The 24,739-nt window shown below is 41.8% G+C and overlaps 1 protein-coding gene across 1 annotated transcript in view; it reads right to left on the bottom strand.

Annotated features, from left to right (window-relative positions):
• Positions 1 to 24,739, bottom strand: part of LOC124796183 (discoidin domain-containing receptor 2-like) — a 136,072-nt gene that overhangs the window by 86,842 nt on the left and 24,491 nt on the right. The window contains exon 2 of the mRNA XM_047260273.1: positions 15,560 to 15,665. Within this exon, the coding sequence (XP_047116229.1) occupies positions 15,560 to 15,665 (106 nt within the window). The remainder of the gene's footprint in view (positions 1 to 15,559; positions 15,666 to 24,739) is intronic.

Genomic DNA, 24,739 nt, shown 5'->3' with positions numbered 1-24,739 from the left:
GTCCTCGAGGAGATGCGCAGCTTCTGAGGGTGACGTCAAGTGTGGGAAAGTTTCCGTATTCTGTTCCCGCCACGACTAACGCAGCCGGGACTTCTGACGGCACCGAGTTTGTGAAAGGCTGCAGGAACCACCATCGTGACTGGAGCCTCATTGTGCCGTGTTGTGTTCGTGTTGTTATGGATTCATTTAGAGGCGAAACAATGGAACACGAAGAAACTGCCATGTTGCCTACCTCTCTCTCTGGAAATTCTTCTAATGTCTTCGAGACTGCTGCATTTATCCCAGGTACAAAGTACCGTTATTACCTTCGCTATAATTTTTTTTGGAGTAAAGGACTTTAAGATACGGGTATTTTAACTGATGTCGAAATCAATAGCAATACAATGGAAAAAGTGAAGTTTAAGCCATTTCGATTCCTACTACAGGAAGATGAGGGCTGAAATGGGTTATCAGAAGAACCTTGTGTTTGTAAGTAACGTTCAGCTGCTCGCAGAGGTACAGTGTGGTCCATAATTATCATGTGGCAACGAAAAATGATTCAAATGGCTCTGAGCAGTATGAGACTTAACATCCGAGGTCATCACTCCCCTATAAATGAGAACTACTTAAACCCAACTAACCTAAGGACATCACACACACCCATGCCCGAGGCAGGATTCGAACCTGCGACCGTAGCAGTCACGCGGTTCCGGACCGAAGCACCTAGAACCTCTGTGTCACAGCGGCTGGCTATCGCAACGAAATTTGATACCATGCTAATAGGTTAATGCGGAATAGGTGTAAGCTACAAAAAAATTGTTCAAATTTTGGCTACCAGGTGCAAACCCACGCCATCGTTCGACAAGCCATAACGTCAATGAACAGTATTGCCATCAATAAGGAAGACCGTGCGCCGTTAGTGAAACTGTTTTGTGTTAACAGCAGCAGTTACTCTGCTGCACTGAGAGAGTGTGGCCGACTGAAAGGTCTGGGGAAGAGCTAAATGCCGTTAAATGTTTTAGAGAAAATGATAACGAAATTCGAATACACGGGTGAGCTTGGTAGGCACCTGGAAGAGGCAGGTGTCCTATCCTGCTGGAGGTTATTGACTAGGTTGCTGTTGCTGTAACTGATTATTCTGCCTGTGTCTCTGATAAAGCCAGTGCTCGTGTAGTGCCAGAGGAATTGTCTGTCCCATAGGTAACAGTACAGAAACTGATTATTCTGCCTGTGTCTCTGATAAAGCCAGTGCTCGTGTAGTGCCAGAGGAATTGTCTGTCCCATAGGTAACAGTACAGAAACTCTATTTTACACAGGGACCCACGCAAGAGCAACAGCTGAAACCTCACGATCTGCAGCATTTCTTTGAATTTGCTCCTCGGTTGCCGGTACAGATCGAAGTACATCACACGCGGAGGGACACTATTCTGTGGAGTGACGAGGCACATTTTGCACTAGAGGCAGCAGTGAATGCACCGAACTGCCGAATTTGGGGCACTGTCAAATCGCGTTTTGTTCACGAAGAGCCATCGCATTTGATGTGTGTAAGTGTATGGTGTGGTTTGACAAGCGCCTTAATTTTCGGTCCGTTCTTCTTTGAGGAGAATACACCTAGACGAGCCGTCAGGTGTACCGTTAAGTCTGCGCGTTATCGAGACCTCCTTGTACAGCTTGCGATTTCTCCTTCAGAAGAGGGCAGCTTTGTAGAAACGGCATTTTTCATGTAAGACGGGGCAAAACCTAATGCCGCTCGCATAGTAAAAAATCTGCTCCATACGGCCTGCCACGAACGTGATAGCTCAAGAGGGTTATCAGGTGCATGGCCTACAAGATCACCTGATCTGAACCAATGTTAATTTTGGCTCTGGGTATATCTAAAAGAACGCGTCTACCATGGAGGCATTCGGTTTCTACCTGACCTGAAGGCCAATATACGGATATACGTGGACCAGATTCCACATGAACTGCTGCTAGCAACTGTCGATCACATCGTTTTAAGGATGCAGCATCTCGTCGACGTCTCTGGTGCTCAAATTGAATTAATTGTATAATTGGGGGTTAGTTATAAAATTAGCATTATGTCTTTCTCACTTGTTTGACCTTTTCTGTCCACGTCCAGCTTCTAGATATTATCCACGGAAATACTTCTAAACGTCCGTCTTGCATTCTCAACGCCAGATATGTACCAGATGTTTTCCAGCCAAAATCGGTTCTGCATTAACGCGTTAGTATACATACCAAGTTTAGCTGTCATATGATAATGACAACCCACACTGAACATCAGTGAGTAGCTGCACTTAATTATAATCACCCAGTATATATGGAGTTTCAGCAAACATTAAAGGAGAAACTCAATGGTGTGTAGAGCATCTGACCAGGTATTTAATTCATATTACACATTCTGACTATGCCATTTGTAATGGTACTTAAATTACGTAACCATTATGGCAGCTCACCTCAACCTCTCGGTACCAGCGATATTCTACTGTGTTTCTGTTAACTACTTAACATATTTCTGAGACAACATTCAGATTTGATTTCATTTGTGATACATCGATACGTTTATGTTTCAATGATATTATTCCTATGTGTACTCTTTCTTTTGTCACTTTGATCTTTGACGAGCTTGGAACTCTGATTTATGGGCGCGTAACCGATTATTAGTTAGTAGTTAGAGAGTCGGACCTTGAGAAGCTCAAGTCTTGGATGTCAAGTTGGAAAGACGCATATTGTAGTCAGCTTATAAAATGTGAACTTTAACAGTGAGGAAGATTTTTCAAGTACGTTTTGTATTTTGAAGTGATGTTTTGTGCGTTACATGATTTTGCAGCAAAAGCAATGAAAAGGAAGTGTAACTTAAATTCGGAGTGCTGATTATCTTTTTACATAACCATTGTGCTAACTTTCAAAGGTTTAATCTTCAAGAATGGTTTGTGAAGCGCATCTACTAAACTTTTGAATATAGCAGAATAAAACCTAGGCCTCTTTGCATCCGAGCTTGGAATCATCACCACCTAGATTTTCGATGATTGAGCCATGATTTTACAACGAGACCAGCGTGGGAAACACGAAAAGATGTGTGCCTAGTTTATTCATTATTACATGAAATGACTTTATTAACTGTGCTCTAATGACATCTGCCACATAATAACTTCGTTGTTGCCCGAAAATGCTGTATTTAGCAGCGTGAGCAACACGACAATCATTATTAAATTTTGACCTTTGTTGTGGTAGGGTTGTTAGACACTGCTTGTACAGCAGCAATTGTCAATACTTATGACCCATTCAGTGGCAGGTGTTTTTAGTGGAGGCATGACAGGAACCCACTTTGCGAATCTGTTTAGCGCCTTGCCTGTCTCCTGCCATGAAGTTATTCAGTGAGACAATACGCAGTAGATGATTTGTGCACATATTCTGACATGACTGTCCATTCGCGCAACTGCGGCACGGCATGTATCACGGATTGAAAGTTGCAGAGATGCTCTGCCCATTGTATGTGTCATTTTTCTGTAGGCCTATGTGAGCTTATGGACGAGCAGTGGCGCCCTGAAAGTATTCTAAGTTCGTAGTTGGCGTGGCCGAGCTGGCGCCTCGGCGGGCCGGCCGCGGCTAATCGGCGGCCATGTGGTGCCGAACGCTAGCCAGGGTCCATCGGCCGCGTGGCTGGGAATTCCATGGTGACGCTGTGTCGATGAAGGAGACATGCAGGGAGTGCCAAAAATGGCGGACTTTGTGAGACCTTAATGGCAGACATTTCACGGTTCATATAGAAAGTAATAATAGCCAGGGAAATCATGATACCTTAAAATGAAACATGTACATTACCATTATTTGCACGACGATTCTGATGGTGTAATCAGATTTTCAATATCTTCATTAGTTTAAAGTTTAGTATTTGACGATAAATTATACAAGTAACAACCAGCAACGAATTTCCAAAATCTAAAATGTTCATACGACTTTCTCGATCGATGTGTCTTCAGAAATCTATTACTGTAAACCTAAATTGGTATAAATTACAGGCATGTAACTTGAATAGTACATGAATTATTGGAGGTCAAAGTGGCTGATTACTATCGATCGCGTCAGGCCATAAGTACTTCACAATTACACGAAGAAAACGGTAGAAGCATTCTTATAAATATATTTATTCATCTTCGTTTAGATACAATATATACTATTCATAAATAAATTGGTGAATTATTTACTGTGTTTTAGAAAGCACAGAGACATTAGGCTACTGACTTATTACTATTCTATTCTTTTGATATATGTATATTTAATTGTTTATGTATTTAATAATGTGTGTCAGAACGTGTTTATGGTCCAGCTGTAGGAATATTTATTTTTTAATTTCAAGTCATTTAAATGTAAATCCAGTATTTGTGATGCGTTTCATAATGTTTGTGAGTGTGTGTTGGCTTGGAGACATGATGGAAGCGCTATCGCCAATCACGGCACTCATTACTAAGGGAGGCGACTACCAAAGTGAATGGAGGCACAGTACGGGACAGGACATGGGGAGTGCTGGACGTGACAGCGCGATGGACGCACGGTTGCGACAGAGACTTGGAGAATGTGAAGCGGTTTGCAAGTGCTCGAGAGAGATAGAAATACTTCGGAGTGTCATCTGGTGAACTTTTCAGATTTCCGATGCCTCTACAGTGAAGGCGTGGTATATGTTTAGAAGTGAATATATCGTGAGCTATGTTGTCGTTCATAACTAATTACGTGCAGTGGCAATCTATTGTTTCTGTGTTATTCAACTTATATTTTATTTAATTGCTGGACGATTGACGACAGTAAGGGTTTTGCAGAAATATTCCCCATTCTCAAATGTACGTCTACTATCGAACTCATTATTTACAGTCGTGAAGATAGTACCTGCAGATTTTATTTCATTCCAATGTTTCATTTATAAGCCGGCCGATATGACCGAGCGGTTCTAGGCGCTTCAGTCTGGAACCGCGTGTCCGCTACGGTCGCAGGTTCGAGTCCGGCCTCGGGCATGGATGTGTGTGATTTCCTTAGCTTACTTAGGTTTAAGCCGCCTGGAGAGGCCGAGCGGTTCTAGGCGCTACAGTCTGGAACCGCGCGACAGCTACGGTCGCATGTTCGAATCCTGCCTCAGGCATGGATGTGTGTGATGTCCTTAGGTTAGTTAGTTATGTTTAAATAGTTCTAAGTCCTAGGGGACTGATGACCTCAGAAGTTAAGTCCCATAGTGCTTATAGCCATTTGAACCTCTTTCATTTATTAATTTCTACGTTACATTCGCAATAGTCGAGTGATAGGAACCTTCGACCAATCGATTCTTGTGTATATTCATACTGTATACTGTGGACTCGGCGGTATTTGGCTTGTTAAGCGGCAACTACGTATCCCAAGCCCCTAGACAGCGAAACCAGCCAAAACATAATATTTCAACCGCACCATGTCATTTCATTTTGTATTGAAAAGCCCACAACTTGTAGTCGTCGTGCAGTCGTCTTATGAATCCCTGGAGGTAGTAAAGAGCAACACTACATGTGCCCCAGTGGTATTTCTCATTTGGGACCTATAGATGTGGCCAAAAACATGAAAGCACCAAGCGCACAACACGTTACCATGCTCCGTACAGCGTAGTAAAAGGTATAGGCATTCAAAAGAGCTTCTAGTCGTCTCGTAATGTATAAATATAGGTCCTGAGTTATTTTAATGGACTCTAATAGCATTCTTCGTGAAAAAATGGGAAGTTCAGGTCATGATACTGAAGATAGGTATCAACCACATACCCTTCTTTCTACAGTGGACGACTTAGGCTCCTTTATATTGACATCTAGCGACTCTGGTGGCCACGGGAGACGCTGAGATTGATCCTTGTGCTCACAGAATGAGTCCTGGACAATGCCAGCTACGTGAAGAGGGGCCATGTCTTCTTCTAAACAGCATCATCACTGAGGAACAAATATTGCACCATGAGATGGATCTGATGAGCCAGAAAGGATAACCTTTGGTAGTAATGTGACCCTGCACAGCAACCATGCAGCCCAAGGAATACCACGATAGACCTGTCCAAATTATCACCTCCACCAAACTCAATTCCACTCTTGGCAGCAAGCAGAGTGCCTCGTAAGCTTGGGACGGCGTACGCAAGACATAATCCTGGCCAGAAGTTGGAAACTGTGTGCAACAACACTCATTCATTCATATGGGATTCATCAATTGCTCCACTGTATTTGTTTTATAACTTGCACACCACATTTCCCCGTTGTAGACATTTGCATCATTGACAAGTGGTTTTGGAATTTCAGCTCTCCCGGAAATTCCCTGTTTATGGAGCTCCCTTCACGTTATTTTGGTAGTGACAGTTTTCACGAGTGCTACACTGAGTTCGGCAGTGACTTTTGCAGCTGTCATCCTCTTACTTTTCGCCATAATCCTTTTCAATGAACGACTGTCACAATCACTCATCACACTGTTTCGTCTGTATTGTGACCTACCGGAATATGTTTCCTTTGTTTCTCCGTATGCGGTACAAATCTTTGATACATTTCTTCTTGAAACACCAGACACTTCGACCCCCTTAGTTATGGGAAAACCCACCATACGAACAGCAACAATTATCCCACGTTCTGATTCACTTAGCCCCGACATAATGCACTCACAACCACACAGAACACTGTTCTGACCTTGACTGACAATTTCAGCATAATTCAGGACGTTGTGCAGATGTCATTCGTGGTCAAATACAACAGCGCAACATGCACGCTCGGCTAGCATCTGCATTTGCGTTCGTGCATACGTTTATCGCAGTGTTTCTGTATTTTTGATCACCCCCACGTAGAAGACCTAACGGTAATGTTGTGAATGATAATCCTGTATTTTTTTATGATACGTATACAATACTGGCCATTGAAATTGCTACACCAAGATGAAATGGAGATGATAAGCGCGTATTCACTGGACAAATATATTATACTAGAACCGACATGTCATTACATTTTCACGCAATTTGGGTGCATAGATCCTGAGAAATCGGTAACCAAAACAACCGCCTCTGGCCGTAATAACTGCCTTGATACGCCTGGGTATTGAGTCAGAGATTGGATGGCGTGTACACGTACAGCTGCCCGTGCAGCTTCAACACGACACCACATTTCTTCAAGAGTAGTGACTGGCGTATTGTGACGAGCCAGTTGCTCGGCCAACAATGACCAGACGTTTTATTCAAATGGCTCTGAGCACTATGGGACTTAACAGCTGTGGTCATCAGTCCCCTAGAATTTAGAACTACTTAAACCTAGGTAACCTAAGGACATCACACACATCCATTCCGAGGCAGGATTCGAACCTGCGACCGTAGCAGTCGCGCGGTTCCGGACTGCGCGCCTAGAACCGCGAGACCACCGCGGCTGGCAGACGTTTTATTAATGAGAGATCTGGAGAATGTGCTCGCCAGGGCAGCAATCGAACATTTTCTGCATTCAGAAAAGCCCGTACAGGACCTGCAACATGCGGTCGTGCATTATCCTCCTGAAATGTAGGGTTTTGCAGGGATCGAATGAAGGGTAGAACCACGGGTCGTAACATATCTGAAATGTAACGTCCACTATTCAAAGTGCCGTCAGTGCGAACAAGAGGTGACCGAGACGTCTAAACAATGGCACCCCATACCATCACGCCGGGTGATAACGCCAGTATGGCGATGACGAATAAACGCTTCCAATGCTCGTTCACCGCGATGTAGCCAAACATGGATGCGACCATTGTGGTGTCACCGCCAGACACCACACTTGCTAGGTGGTAGCCTTTAAATCGGCCGCGGTCCATTAGTATACGTCGGACCCGCGTGTCGCCACTGTCAGTGATCGCAGACCGAGCGCCACCACACGGCAGGTCTAGAGAGACGTACTAGCACTCGGCCCAGTTGTACAGCCGACGTTCTTAGCAATGGTTCACTGACAACTACGCTCTCATTTGCCGAGACGATAGTTAGCATAGCCTTCAGCTACAATTGCTACGACCTAGCAAGGCGCCATAATCCTTTGCTATATATATTGTGGTTATAACATGTATCATCAAGAGCGATGTTCTACAATTGTGGATTAAAGTTAAGTATTCCAGAAGCTACGTACTATTCTTTATAGCATTCATTACGTATCCTGTTTCAGACCTCGCGCCAGCCTGTGCGAGTTTAAGCGCGTGCCTTTCGGCTTCCTCTCATTGTGTCCACGTTGTCTTGTCTAGACACAACAACCATCATGATGCTGTAAACAGAACCTGGATTCATCCGAAAAAATTACGATAAACCGCAATCGCTACTGTTTCCCCAGAAACAGTAGGACGTTTAAAAGCTCTTTAAAAATTTCCAAAAACAGCAGGACATTTAAAAGCAATGAAGAGTAAAGAACAGCTGCACCACATACGGCACGTACAACAAAAGTCGTATGCTTTAGCGACAGTTCATTGTGAACCATAAATAGCGGCAAAAGAAATATTACGGCACTGAAAAAAATCAGCTTTCTAATTACTTCATACTCGTAAAACACTTAATAAGAAGCAAACATAATAGAATAAATACCTATAAAAAAAACTTTGACTTTGGCTTTAATCCTTTACTCATTTATGCATCTGACAACACTACTTTACTATTGGACTAAATAGATACATCAGGTTGTCTTGTGCCGTCCGCAGCTCGTGGTCGTGCGGTAGCGTTCTTGCTTCCCACGCCCGGGTTTCCGGGTTCGATTCCCGGCGGGGTCAGGGATTTTCTCTGCCTCGTGATGACTGTGTGTTGTGTGCTGTCCTTAGGTTAGTTAGGTTTAAGTAGTTCTAAGTTCTAGGGGACTGATGACCATGGATGTTAAGTCCCATAGTGCTCAGAGCCATTTGAACCATTTTTTTGTCTTGTGCCATTACGGAGGCTAGCATTTGAACAGTGGAAGAGAAAACCTAGCGTTTTAATATTTATTTTACCTACGAAGTCATACAACTCTACGTAATATATATAACTTTATCGAACAAGTAGGCTGTATCATGCATATCATCAGGCCACCGTTAGTGGAATAAATATAAAATATATGTCATACAATTATTTATCTTTGCAGTTACATTCATTCATATTTGTGTGTACTATCTACAAAATGCGTGGTGAATAGAGTTAGTAGTTAATAAGTAGTAAATTAGAACGTCATGCCTTATACTGAAGATTTACAGCATGAACAGGGAAAATGTAGTAACCAATAAATTTCATTCCTTTCTTTGTTTTGTGAGCGTGTCAGCGAGAAAAGTTTTTGAAAAGGTTTGGAATTACGTGCAAAGTTTTTCGGTATTCGCTAAGCCCCCCAATTCTCAAATACTGGCTGAATGTAGTCTGGGTAATTCGCCCGCCGTACGTTAGGTGCCTCAAGACTTACACACAGACAGGCACCCGAAAATGGGACTGGGTGTGTGGGTGACCAAGCGACCGTCTTAGTTGTTTAGTAACATACATACTCGTCGTTTGAATGCCGCCAAAGAAAGTAAATAGTTTCATTACAAAAAAAAAATACATCCTTCAATACTTCAGTTAACTGAAGAGTTAAGTGTAGTAATAGTACGATTAAATTACGTACCCTTGTGTTCCATCATCTGCTGGAAACTCGTGAAACTTAAACAGATTATGAAATAACACAGGCTTTAACGTCTTACGTGACCCACCTTGTACTCATATACAAACAGTAACATGGGGCATGACACTACGTTGTGTTTCTGTCAGATCCTTTATTATTCTTAAATGAAGCAACTGCTGAGTATCCATCAGATTAGACTGTGGCATGGCATATTCCAGGACATTATTCGGAAGGAAAGATTATAATTTAAAGTCACGACGATTATGTCATTACACAAGGATGGGGAGAGATATTGGTCGTGTCCTTCGCTAAGGCGCATAAACAGCAGTCTCAAAGAAACCACGGCGTAGCCGTCAGTCCGACAACACTGACATCTCGGACGACTCTCGAGCATTGTCTGTGGACAGTGAAGTTCCTCTACAGCTAAAACGTTCACCATTAAGATGATCACAGTGAGAGCAGGTCCATCGGTGAACTGGGCAGACATTTTACACACAGAGGCTCTCATTGGTCTTATAACCCCCTTCTTCTGTTTTTCTGTCTGAGCGACTTCACAGTCCATAATACACGATAGAGCTAATCATCGTTTTTATGCATGAGTCGAAGTGAAATTTATGCAATGGCTGAAAACCTGTAGATCGTTAACAGCAGATCTAGTAATCGCGCTCACGTTCTTCAGGGTTCCTCCTCCAGAACTCACCTTTCATGCTACTATATGAACCCCAAATTCAGCTACTATGAAATAACTGATGATGATGTTTGGTTTGTGGGGTGCCCAACTGCGCGGTTAGTAGCGCTCGTACAGACTCGCAATTTTTGCACAGTCCAAATTTTACACAATCCAATCTAGCCACTGTCATTAATGAGGATGATGATGTTGAAATGATGAGGATAACACAAACAGCCAGTCCCCGGGCAGAGAAAATCCCCAACTCAGCCGGGAATCGATCCGGGAAGCCCATGATCCAGAGGAAGCAACGCCAGCCACTAGACCACGAGCTGTGGACTATAAAATAACTGATGATTAGTCACTCCGATGATCGCTTCCCTCTCTGGACATCGGACCGACTAAACACGGTTTCAAGAAGGAAGGGATGAGGTGCTTTGATAAGATGTTTACTGTGGTGCATCACATAAATAGCATAATTTCATAACACACAAATCTAATTTTGTAGTGCTCTGAGTGTAGTGTTGGCAGAAGAGCCAACACCGTGATACTAGAAGAGACCGAAATGCACGCGTTTTAGCTCACGCAGGCTGGCGTGAGGAGGGAAGGACTATACTGACGTGAGGTCTGGAACATGACAAGGAATTAGAATTCAGAAATCGGACGTAAATAGGTTGATACTTAACTTTAATCCATTAATGATGAACGTCGCTCTTTACGGTACACGAGTCACAGTGTTATCTGTTCAGAATAGTAACTGAATATGGCGCCTTGCTAGGTCGTAGCAAATGACGTAGCTGAAGGCTATGCTAACTATCGTCTCTGCAAATGAGAGCGTAGTTGTCAGTGATCCATCTCTGGCAAAGTCGGCTGTACAACTGGGGCGAGTGCTAGTAAGTCTCTCTAGACCTGCCGTGTGATGGCGCTCGGTCTGCAATGACTGACAGTGGCGACACGTGGGTCCGACGTATACTAACGGACCTCGGCCGAATTAAAGGCTACCACCTAGCAAGTGTGGTGTCTGGCTGTGACACCACACCGAGCATAAGAAGTAAACACAAAACAAAATCCAACAAAAGGGGTGGTGTACAATGGCAGAGATGAAACAATGTCGAATGTAACAGTCCAACAAAACAGACATGAAATGTCGACATTTCGAAAATTAAATCATTGTTATCAAAATAAATGATGATAACATAACATGCGAGTGTCCAGTTAGAAAAACTGCAGCTACTCTATTCTTTATCATTTTTACAACGCTGCTGGAATGCAGAGGTAATTCTTCAGTTTTCTGTAGTGAACCACCACGTTTGAACTGGTGCTGCGCACAGAATTTTGATGAATATTAGTCGCACCATTGTATGGACATAAAATAAAACTTGAAATAACGAGAGTCTTGGCACATGCAATATCATGTCACACTTCTGTTATAAGGGAGGTGACCAAAACTAGAATAAACACCAGCAATTTTAGCAGACACCACGGCTACACAGCAGAGGATGGGCGCGGGCTTTGGTTATCGAGCAAGAGCAAAGATGATTGTTTGCAATTGTACGGAGGCGGGAGTGGCAGTTTCAAACATGACGCTGTGCCCTCATGCCATCTGACACCACTTGGTGCAGCAGCGGGCCAGAGTTGCTGCACGTGCTGTGAATGCATCACTTTAGTCCTCTCTGGAAGCCTCCAGAAACTGCTATTGGATCTATAAGAGTGGAACGTCATGCCAACTCTGACAGTCAGTTAGTTTACCTTTGATTATGATGGTGGAGGCTTGTAAACAAAGAAGATTTTATTGGAGGATGCCAATGTAAAGGACACCAAGGACACATACCAGAATCGTATTATTCTTAAAAAGGACAAATATTTCGATCACAAAATACATGTGCTGCTACTGTCGCCAATTAATTGTTCTATAAAATTCAAGAAATCACATGGCTTGCGTTTTAGCAGTAGTTATAGAACTTAGAAATAAAGCAGTTTTTAACGACCAAATTTTGATTGTTGTACTACACTTTATATAAGCAAAATAGATCTTCAACTTTAGTATTTTCACAACCAAAGCGCCCGTATCACTTACTGAAATACATGGAGGTCACTCATTTACGCTACTGAGATAAACTGTAACTTACCAGAAGACCATAATTTGATTTTAGCACCATTTATTAAATCCATGTAACATTGGTTCTATAACACTGCAGATCTGACATGAGAACTATTGCTCATATAAGCTACAGGTTACAGTGCACTTGTCAACGAGAATTACCGAAACAAAATTAGGGAATTTCCACGAACAAATTCGTAAAATACGTATCTCTAAAACCAGTATCAAATACTGTAGCAGCTTTACGCTAGGGTTTTAATTTTATCTTACAGTACAAAATATTTGCAATCTTCTGCTGACAATGCGAATTCATAATGAGATATAATAGAAACTACATCACGCTTCGATGAAATATCATAACGTAGCGTAAAAAGTGACTGTCGTTACTCCACCCATGGTAACTGTCATCACGTCAAATGAGTGGCTGATACTACTGTGGGGACAATGATGCCCAGTTTGCAGGGTGTGTGTGTGTGTAGGGGGGTGGAGTGGGGGGTGGGGGGGTTGAGGGGGGAAGGTAGTCAGTTTATAAGGATACTATGGGTAGGCATGTGTACACATCTTAGGAAGTTCTTCCTTACATCACACAGAAATTTCTGAATAGTCCCCAGCAGTTTCGAAAACTTCTGACTAGTTCGCACAATCACATCTTCATCTTAGAGCAAAGTGGCGGTGACTGCCACGGATACTATTAGGTTAGCGAATAATGGTCCGTTAACATGTTGACTGTCGTTAACTCACACATGCAGTATTGTGGCACCATTGCCCTCAGGTAGTCGTGGGTGGAGAAATCATCAGTTGACGTAATGACTCTCATTAAGACAACACAAACATGTAGCATGGCTCAGTGAATTATGACATGTTTGTGTATTACATCAATGTACATCGGCAGACATCACAAGTGCAAACATGACGTTGATTAAGCAAGCAGAGAGTTTTTTCTGACAAGTTATTCCAACAAGCAAATATGATTATATTTTCCAGTGTAGAAAACGGCGCCATACCTTTATATCCCTAAAATAGCTCTTGCTAAGGCGAATAACTACTGAAAAACATGCAAGACTGCTAGATGATGTCAGTCCGTTTCAGTCCGTTTCAGACTGAAATGACATCACTTTTTATGTATTTTAGGCGTGGAAATACTATTGTAACACTTGAAAACCGTCACAGAACAATTCAGACGTGGAAATATTTAATATCAAGTTCCAATATATCTCACACCAATTGCTGGCTTCAAAACTACCTTTGACGACGTTATTTTTCATCCTCACTTGTTTTATACCTATTTAGGCATGCTAATAGGTTTCGAGTACTTAATCTAACAGCCAACAATAATGTTTTAAGCACCAATTTGATGTGTGTGTGTGTGTGTGTGTGTGTGTGTGTGTGTGTGTGTGTGTGTGGCTGTAAGGTGAATAACATTGTGATAGTTGATGTAAGTATTAAATTTTTTGTGTTGTTGACATTTGTCCACACACTGTAGACAGAAACTAACATACGATATTGCAGTCAGTGCCTGCATTGTTCACGAGTATGATGAAATGCTCTTTCAGACATGCATGTACGTCCGAAGAAACTGCCACTGTGGCGACTACAACTGTTATGAAACAATCTTAATGTATTCGCAGTTGAACAATACAGATGTGTAAAATAATTAATCTCCTCGTCTGTTGTGCGTTATGCCATGTACGATACAAAAATCATACTTTCATGTTCACTGGTGCTATTTAATGTGTAATTTCTCGGCGTAAAATGCAAGTTACACGGTTTGCGTAAATTTCTGGATAAATAGTTTTGACTATGCCGAAAGTAATTCAGTTGGTGGGATGCAGTTGAGCATAATGAAGATTGCTGTTCTGGGTCTGCATTGTGACTGACTGTCATTTTAACCAGCTATAAAGTACTGGGATACGATAGGGGACCTTGGTGTGGTGGAGTGGATGCGAAAAAAGGGAGGGGATGTGGAAAGATGACATCATTGAAAGGGGACGTGGCATACACAGTGATGAAGACGACTATGTCATAGATAAGTGCGTGATGACGTCATTCATTCGTCACTGGCAGGTACTCTTTCTGTACTAACACTTGCACTTTTCAGTGTCATTTAATTGCAAAGTGGGCCATCTTGCCCACAGATATACTTCTCTTATAGTTCAGAAATATTGATTAACTTTTGAAATTTTTTAGTGAGTTAATTCGTTCGTCTGGTTTCAAGCATCGTGATATATTGTTAGTCATGCAGCAAATAACTGTTTTCAATTATGGATTGCCATCTTGGCTTGCAAGTTTTCAAGTTTTCAGTTTTGTCGTAAGAATTTGTTTTTTTATGTATTTGAATCACTTATCGTTTTTGCTTCCTTAGATCAGGTGAGTTAGCAGTGGCAGCGTGTCGGCCTTCGTAAGTTGCAGTCACAAGTAGCGAGTTTGCCAGATTTTTGAATATGGGCTCGTCTGAATGCGTGACGTGTCACATTAGACGGCTAATTATTGATCCATATGGAATCTTAATTCTTAGACTAATTAATCACATTCTGAAACTTGGACAGTTTAACTTTCAGTGTGAAAAGTAAATCGTCGCAGACAGGCAAGCGAAATGTAAATGTTACACTGTCCCACTGTTGGTGTTCTGACGACCAAAGAAAAAACGTGTTATCCATAGCATAACATGCTACGGTCGCAGGTTCTCATCCTGCCTCGGGCATGGATGTGTGTGATGTCCTTAGGTTCGTTAGGTTTAAGTAGTTCTTAGTTCTAGGGCACTGATGACCTCAGATGTTAAGTCCCATAGTGCTCAGAGCCAGCCATAACATAACATTATCAATAATAAGTCATTGTTGCATCATCGTCCTATCCTAAAGAGAACCATTTCGTAACGTAGTCAAACAAAAGAGAGACGAGATATTGTATAATAAATTACCAGATAAACTGGAATAGTGGAGGAGAATGTGACATGACTATTTCGGTGGGAGTGTCATACACTCTATTAACATTTGTTTTAACAGCACAGCTATGTTAAAGAACATAGAAATGAAGAATATGTAAATGGTAATAGTTGACATCATAGCTGCGAATACTTGCAGAAAATGTATAACAACAAACAAATAAAATCTACGGTCACACGTACCAAACTCGAAAAATGTAATGGGTAGTTTCTCTGGCATAGAGCTGAATATTACATTAGTTAAAAGTTGCAAGAGCTCTTCTTTTTGTATTACCTACCTCCCATTTTGCGGTCCGACGTTGCCGCTGTCAAAGGAGGAGCTGGCCGATATGTCTTCGTCTGCAATGGCACCGGACTCCATACCCAGGGGCGCCAGGCATTGCGCTGCAACAGGGACAGTGATCATTCTGAAGGCGCGTTGCTGTCACTTTGTATCAGTACTTACTTTATTGCAAATGTAGTTATTCTCCGATCTATTACTGGACGTCTGCGGGGATACGAAAAATGTCATCCAGTTCCACACTGTATGTATTCTAAGGACGAGTACAATATTCCCCTCGAGCACATCATGGAGTACTGTGTTTTAACATTAACAAATAAACTTTCAGATACACAAGGCTTCTATATTCTTGTCTGTAAAAATATGGTTGAGAAGTCTTTGCGCAGAATCATGGTTTGTGGGGGGTGGAGGGAGGGGGGAGGAGGGGGTGTCTTGGTGCACCGTTTCTATTTGAGCTAGGAATATGGGGTAAAAGATTTTGGTTTAGCCCGGACCAGCCACCTTTTGTGTAACGAACATATGTCCTCCTGTAGATATGTTACTGTATCTTAAGCAAGGTGTGAACGATGAACTGTGGCTGGCGCCCAGGTACATTGTGCGAATCGATTAATTCCTTGCGAAAGGTGTTGCTTGCGCTGAAATTAATGCTCAGCTAATGGCACTATTCGTATTTGCACCTTTCGGGTTTTACGTGCAATTACGTTCGAAAGCACGTTTTTCTGGGAGTTTTTTTCTATACTTGTACTAATCGGTTCAAACTTTTCACTAGGGTAGGTAAATGGATAAATTCAAAAGGAATTTCTTTTATCTAATGATCTTTATTCGTTGTCGAAAATTATTCTTACGTGAACTGAATGCTTGGAAACGGTTTAAAGTGATTCAAATACATAAAAAAATACATTCTTACTACAAAACTGGAAACTTACTTTGAAAACTCTAGCTTCATTCGGATTTTACGTGCAAAAATCACGCTTTCTGTGAGGCTTCCTATATGTCCTACTTCTATGTTTCATACTTGTGGGAAATGGTTAACATTTTTTGAGTATGTAAATACATTTAATTAATGGTCGTCCTCTTCTTTTTTGAAAGCTTTATCCGTTACCACGACATAAGCATATTGTTCGAAAGACAATAAAGAAACCTATACCTGATCAGTCGTCACCCCAATCAACAACAATACAATGCCAAAATTGTCGTAAGGTAAATCTGGGAACCAGAATTAAAAATGCACCTATCATTGCACAAAAAGAGCGAAAATGTCCTGCGGAGAGTTTGAGAGATAAAAGAAGGGAACTAGCTTTTCAACTTAACTGGCAGCTTCGAAGATATGTAAATCGTAATATCTTAACATATTCGCGCTACTGTACTAGTTAACCCTATTTCCTCAGCGCAGTGATCTCTCTCAGCTGCAAGATGTTGGCACACCTGCATCTTCCAATTTATAGGCTAAAGTCCCTAACATTGCGTCCAAAATCGATAAGATTCTCCAGCAATAATAAAAAAAAAACATACAAAATATCACATCACTGAAGAGCATACATGTAATAGCTGTGGGGGGGGGGGGGGGATAAATTTCTGGGGGTGAATTTGTTCCTGGCGGCAGATATCAAGTATCACAATAGTTTACTTGATATGATGAATTGTATTACATGATGTGGTTATTAATATTATCAAGTAAGAAAGCACCAGCATGTCGAGATACACTGAATTAAACGTATTTGAAGCCGCCAGATAAGTCGAAAATATCTCTCACAGAAACGTTGATAACATATGATTTCATAACAAAATTATTTATATTGCACTTGATATACAGACAGGCGTCGGAGTATGCAGCAAAGATTCCAGTGGATGGAGTGTCCTAGAACAGTCTTCAGACAGGTCAGTTATGGAATTAACACAAAACTGATTAAATATCCATGTCGCACTCTTAAATCCAAATTTCTCAGCTATATTATTAGATAATGATGAAATAAGAAACTGAGTTTACCTGAGAGCCCGCGGCCCACCCAACGTTGGCTGGGGTGAGGAAGCACGCTTCTGACGTTTGAGCTGAGTGCAGTTATTGACATGGTACTTACGTACCGTTTAGTTTACATTTTATGCGAGTCTTTTGCACTTTTGGGCGTTCTGTATTAGTGTTGGGCGATGCCTCTTTAGGCAGTTTCTAGTTTTAGTGGGTTCCGAAGAAGGCGTGGTTATCTGCGCCCAACCTAGGTCAGCATCCTGTTTCTATTTGCAGTCGAGGCGTATTCTTTATGATCACTTAATTATTCACGATTGCTGACGTGCTGCAACGTTAAAAGTTCTCAAATTTAGGGTTTCTTCAAAGTGAGGTACAAAGAGCAAACTATTCTCATCAATTAGTGCAGCTTCACGTGTAAGTTAGTTCAGTAGTGCCAGTATGAAAGACGTGTATATTTTTTACTGTTATAAAACGATTGTGTTATGACAGTGTTACCATAGTTTTTTTGTATTTTGATAAATAACACAGAAAATTTTATTTTGTTGCAAGGATCGAATTTTTATTCACGATCAGATATCAATAGGTAGAACTGAATACCGCAGTAAGTAACCATACATGTCCCTTACTCAAAACCTTTAAGTATTTTGATGAAATGTTTTATTTCAGTGCGAAAATAAAATCTTCGTGAGCTCGAACTTTCCTCTCTGCGGAAGCTTGTCCATCATCGTCTTTGATCATGTTGTGTTTGGGTATCGTAATTGATGCATTTCGAGGTTACACTTTCATATTACGAAAATGTACAATGTAACTGATACGACACACTGAAGATGTCAGCCGTGCGGGACTAGCCGAGCGGTCTAGGGCGCGGCAGTCATGGACTGTGCGGCTGGTCCCGGCGGATGTTCGAGTCCTCCCATGGGCATGGGTGTGTGTGTGTGTTTGTCCTTAGGATAATTTAGGTTAAGTAGTGTGTAAGCTTAGGGACTGTTGACCTTAGCAGTTAAGTCCCTCAAAATTTCACACACATTTGAACATTTTTTGAAGATGTCATCAAAACACATCAATTTTGGTAGCGGGAGATCGTATGTGTGTACTCGATCTTTGTCGGACGAGTTCATTTAGTTGCGAAGGTACACGAAAAGAGGTGCGAGTGAACAACGACCGCGGCAGGCCTGACACGCAAGTAGTGATAATACGGCACATCATCGGTACTCCTTCGAGGAATACTCCGATACGCATTTAGGGTGATGCGCCGTTGGTCAAAATGGACCGGAGACTCGCAACGTTTACAACGCAGGATTTCCTAACCACGTTATTCCGTGTGCGAATGCCTTCGCGGGTGTTGATAGACTGTTAAGGGAGACCGGATGTTGTAATGTTGACGCTGGGCGGTCACGCTATGTACGGAACTTTCATTTAGAAGAAAACGCTCTCGATAATGTTGCTGCAACACCTAGTACCAGCTCGAGGGTCACAGTTAATGCTTTCACGATACGTAAAGTTACTGCGCTGTTTTTAAGTATGTTTGCCAACTACACATGGTAAAATGTATCCTTTTGTTTGTCGCTACAGGTTTCGCATTCTGTAGTATTGGACGTCCTACAAGACGAAAACCTATTTCTGTACCATCTTCAGAAGGTGCACGATGTGGTGGAAGACGATTATCCCTCTCGTTAACAATATTCAATGTGGTCCTTAAATCAATGTAACGATTATCCTCGTTACGAAAGGATGGTGTGGTGGACAGAAGAGGCATGCTTCACCAGAGAAGGACTACTCAACTCCCGAAACAGCCACATTTGGACGGACGCAAATCCGTATGGCGCTTATGTTAAATTCTAACAGCGTTGGTTTAGCGTATACATTTGGGCAGGTGTCGTAGGTGACTGTTTGTTAGATCCCGTCCTTCTTCCTCCCCATTTAAATGGGAAGATGTATTTAGCATTCCATTAAAACGTCCTTCCGTAGTATTCAGAAGACGTTGTTTTGGCGGTCCGTCTAGGACGGCGAACCGCCGTACTTTGCTGGTGAGGTGCGTGAGCATTTAGATGCGTTGTGTCCACAGACGTGAATTGGCCAAAGATATCCAGTTCCCTGGCCAGAGCCTTCGCCAAATCTGACAATATTAGATTCTTATTGTGGGGGTACCTGAAGAAACTCGTCTCCGCGACCCTGGTAGATGCAATCGAAGACCTTTTTGTGAAAATAATTGTAGCTTTTGATGAAATCAGGGAAAATTAGATTTCGGAAAGCTTGCAGACTCCATGACGCAGCGTTGGAATGGGTGCAGTCAGGCTAAAGGAGGACGTTTGAGCAGCTACTGTGCAGAATTAGTGTAACGCTTCGCTCCTGAAAATTATGTTGTTACATTAACGGCCTGACAGATATCAGTTTTGGCTGGCTCTGAGCACTATGCGACTCAACTTCTGAGGTTATCAGTCGCCTAGATCTTAGAACTAATTAAACCTAACTAACCTAAGGACATAACACACATCCATGCCCGAGGCAGGATTCGAACCTGCGACCGTAGCGAGATATCAGTTTTCCCTATATTTGTTACATGTGTGGCTGCTGGCTGCGTATCGAGTTTATCGATTTTCCATAGTTATGACCAAAGATGTAGACAACGTTAGACCTTTGTCGGGTGCTGTCACAAGCAGTTATTGAACGTTACGGATACCGTAGCCGTTGGAATAAATGTAAGCGCTTGTGGCTAATGCCAATGGCTTTTATGTAAACAAAAGTTTTAAAATTTCGTTACCTACATGAGATTCGTACATAAACGTTTAGACAACAACAAATGCAGATGTTTTTCTCCCATTCGTTTCATTAAAAGTAAAACGATAATCCTGCTGGTGGTCGAACTCGGGAGCTCGTGTTTCCCATGTTAACCTCTCTACTTTCCAAACCATCCTGTCCGATATTGCACCAGGCCGTAATACTGAGGTGTGTTGGGAAATTCGCTTTAGAAACTTCTAGGACTCACTGAGGGGAGTGAGTACATTACACCTTGACAGGAACCTGCTTGTGTAAACATACCATTTCCGTGGTACAGCCGTTTGAAAATATGTTCGTTAGGATGGTACCGAACAGGGCGGTCGTAGTGGTGGGTGGTTACGTTGGATCGGCTGATGTTTGACGCCTGTTCTGCCTCTCTGACTTCGGTTGAGCCTCATTCATGTGTCTGTGAGTGTTAGTGCACCACTGTTGACTGCACGTTTTGCAGATACATCAGCATAAGCCTTGTGAATCGCGAAACTTACGGTAATGGAAGAGCTGCTCGTCCTCTTTATCAAGGTAGTTCTCCACAACGGATAGTTCCCCGCAACGGCTTCGAGAAAGCGTACCTTAACCCACAGCAGGCGTGACTGTGGGGCTCCAAGGAGACACTGCACACCCGGACTGGAGGAGGCCGTACCACGTCATGTTGAAGAGAACCTTTCAACGAGAACACGAGCAATTTATTTGGCTGTTAACGAGTGGAGTTGTCAAACAAGTGATGTACTGTGTCACACCTAATCAATTACTTGTAAAAGTGATCGCGTTGCCAATATGTTTTCAAATGGTTGTAGCACAGGGACATGGATTCCAATTCAAAATATTATCTAATTACTACCGTCTACAAGTCATAAAAGTTTGTAGCGGGAATTTCCGAACACGCTGTACGTACACAAACTAACAAAAATTTCATTTTCATGTATTCGTGAAAACTCCTTTGAAATTAAATCACGCACAAACTCGAAGAGTTGCGTCCATATGCGATCATGACAGCAATGCGTACAAGACGTGAACCACATGGTTAGAAGCTATTAATAGCGACACACATACACACTGCTGAAACGTGTGTTGCAACTGAAATAATCGAGAGACGGAGCGCTACTACTAAAACAATGGAGTCGCTTGAAGGGGGAGAGGCCTTTACGTTCCTATACTGCAATAAAGATTTAGGTTTGGTGTATTTATCAAAATGCTGATATAGTTGCTCGGGAAAGGACGCAGCCAATTTCTTTTCACTGAGCTTCTGCTGTAGTCGTCCCTGTGTGGGAGGATTATCTGAGTACACAAGACCGTTTGGTTTGACCGACAGGTACAAATCTCAGACGATCGATGTGGCCAGGAGATTGCGCTGCCTCCGTTGACTATTTTCTCTTCGCCAAATACCTCATGCATTCGTGACAAGGTTGTCAATCCGGTGTGTACCGTTTCTCCATCGTCCTGGAAGTATCCAGACAGTCGTTCAACTTCTGCAGATGAAACTGTTTTATTTGCACTATTTTCCTATTTTTGTTTGGTGAATACGCTACTAGTTCATTACTTATGTTTTCATGGCTGTAATTCTGTTACTGCATATGAGTTGTACTGCTCTCTACACTGTGCCCTCAGTTTCACCCTTGTTAGGTTTTATGTGTTCGTGGGTGTCTTCCAAAGATATTCTATCTACCTCTTACCATCTGTCAACTCATTCCGGATATAAACTTTGATATAAATCGACAGAATGTGTTTTGATATGGTCTTTGACATATACCACAGAGCTTACACTGTATGGGCCTAATCTCTTTGTTCTTGTACAGTACATCGTTAACTTTTGTAGGACATGCTGTGGTCTTTTCTTATACCTATTACAACGTTTTTGATTATCTATCGTATTCACTTCCTGTGTTTTTGCTATGTAAGATTTCATAAAGAGATTATGCTCGTGCACTTACTACGAATTTTGTATTTTATATTTTTTTCGTGTACAGTACTTGTTCCATTTTTTGTTTCGGTAGATATACTACACAGATGGCCCACGACAGAACGTGGTAGATATTTAGGTACAAATAAAAACAGCTATGGATTAAAATTCACACTTAACAGCTGTTGGATTTCACCTAACCGAAACTTTAGAATAAAGCATGCATGAAAAATATTTATAACTGTTAATGCTGTCCGGTAAGTCCAGAAACAGACAAGGAAGTGTGATATGTGTACCTAAGTAGAAGTTTCAACTGAACGACTTAAACGGGGAAGATACATGAGAATGACTGCATATATTTTCTTTTTACTTGTTGTTAACCTATTTATATACTTGTAGTTCAAGATTGTAGTTTGATATAGATATTACCAACAAGAATTGTCATTAATAGTGCTATTATTTCATTTACACTCATTTTCGAATATAGTATGGAGACTATACTACTGGTTCATTATTTATGTTTTCACCGCTATAACACTTTTATCGTATGTGACTAGTACCGCTCTCTACACTATAACATCATTTTCATCTTTGTTTACATTTTATGTCGACGTAGAAGTCTTATCTAGTTCTCACCAGCTGTCAACTCGTTTTATATGTGAACTTTGATATATATTGATAGAATGAGTTTTGATATGGTCCTTTACATTTACTACAGAGACTCTGTATATCCCTTACATCTTTGGTTTCTCATTCTTTTGTTCATTATATCGTTAACTGTTGTTACGTTAAGCATAACTCTATTAGGCTTTTGTGGACATGTTATGGTCTTTCCTTACACCTATGAAGTTTTGAATGTTCTATCAGCCAGAAAAGGAAATGATCTACTGGTTTAGTTGATCTATTTTTGCCTTGTAAGCATTGATGAACACATTATGCATACGTGCTTATTACAAATTCTCTATTTCATATTTTTTCGTACCTATTATTTGTTCCATTTTTTACTATTGGCAAATACACGGTAAAGATGCTCTACGGCCGAAACGGGTAGATATGAAGGTGCAATAAAAACTGGACCACGACATAAACCGATAGCTATTAAGATACAATAAAAACAGTTGGTACCTAAAATGCGTTTTTCCAACAATTTATTTTTGTATGAAATGAAGCTGCCATGCGGGACGAAGAAAAGGACTTGATGCATAGATCCGAATTTTACGCGCGCATCTTTGCCGTGAATGGACAAAGACTTATCGACGGCAGATAGTATGGGCAATGCAGGTTCAGTGGCTCAGCCACTTTCGGCGGAAACTGCGCCAGGTGGCCGCCAGACACGCAAAGCGGCCTCGTGGCGAACCACTAAACTGTCCACACAATCGTAGGGCAGGGTGGGGTAGCTGAAAGTCGGACGTCCACAGGCAGCCACGTCGAGCCGATTCACCGGCAGCTGCGCTATGTCGCCGTCTTTCCACAATCACTGCCGCTGGACTCTGACATCGTTTCAGTCAGCTGAACTCTACCGAATTCATCGTCTCGTCCTGCAGTACTGCCACGGAGTCTTTCAGAAGTTACCGACAACAGGTGGAACATTTCCTCTGGATACCTGTGCTGCCGTGGCCTATGTCATGTGAAATATTCTGAACTTGCTCACTTTACGAGCATTATCAAGTCTCACTGCTTGCATCCTCTAATACACGCTAAACTTTTGACCTTCTGGAACTTCAAGCGTCACTTCCTTCTACATCGTTTACTTTCTTTTCGACTTAACTTTCCTTGATACAAGGATCTGTCGGATTAAGTTGTATTAATATTTTACGGCCACTACACACAGTAAGAATGTTTATTCATTACTATAGGTAACAGAATTTCACCATTAAGACCGCCCGCTCCCGGTAGCTGAGTGAGTTACAGATAACTGTAACAAGAATGTATTAGTTCCTTTTATGAGACACTTCAGAAAACCAACATAGTCCGTGGCAAGAAGCACAAGACCAAATCATCATGAACAAATTTAACAAAAATTTATTTTATTTCAGTGTCAATCCCTTATGTGATAAGAAGAGAAGTTTTATCTAAAAACGTTTTAAATTCAAGAGGATACAAGATTTTATGTTTCTTATGAAGATCAGAAACTTCACGTTCACTTCAATTTACTATATATGTTTTTCCACTCTCAAGAGGAAGATTAATTTCCTTTAAATAATATTAAGCAATAATATTTACCTCCTTAGCAAAAGTGGTTAAAGCGTCTGGCTTACAAAACAACATGAAGCCGAACAAGGGGGGGAAAAGTGGTCAGCGCGACAGAATGTCACTCCTAAGGGACCGGGTTCGATTCCCGGCTGGGTCGGAGATTTTTCTCCATTCAGGGACTGGGTGTTGCGCTGTCCTAATCATTATCATTTCATCCCCATCGACGCGCAAGTCGCTGAAGTGGCGTCACCTCGAAAGACTTGCACCCGGCGAACGGTCTATCCGACGGGAGGCCCTCGTCACACGAAATTTACGTTTTTACCATGAATACCTTGATCAATATCAAA

The sequence above is a fragment of the Schistocerca piceifrons genome, chromosome 4 (assembly GCF_021461385.2).
Source record: "Schistocerca piceifrons isolate TAMUIC-IGC-003096 chromosome 4, iqSchPice1.1, whole genome shotgun sequence".
Taxonomy (NCBI): domain Eukaryota; kingdom Metazoa; phylum Arthropoda; class Insecta; order Orthoptera; family Acrididae; genus Schistocerca; species Schistocerca piceifrons.
The sequence above is the reverse complement of the archived record's forward strand: the minus strand, read 5'-3'. Positions and strand labels throughout refer to the sequence as shown.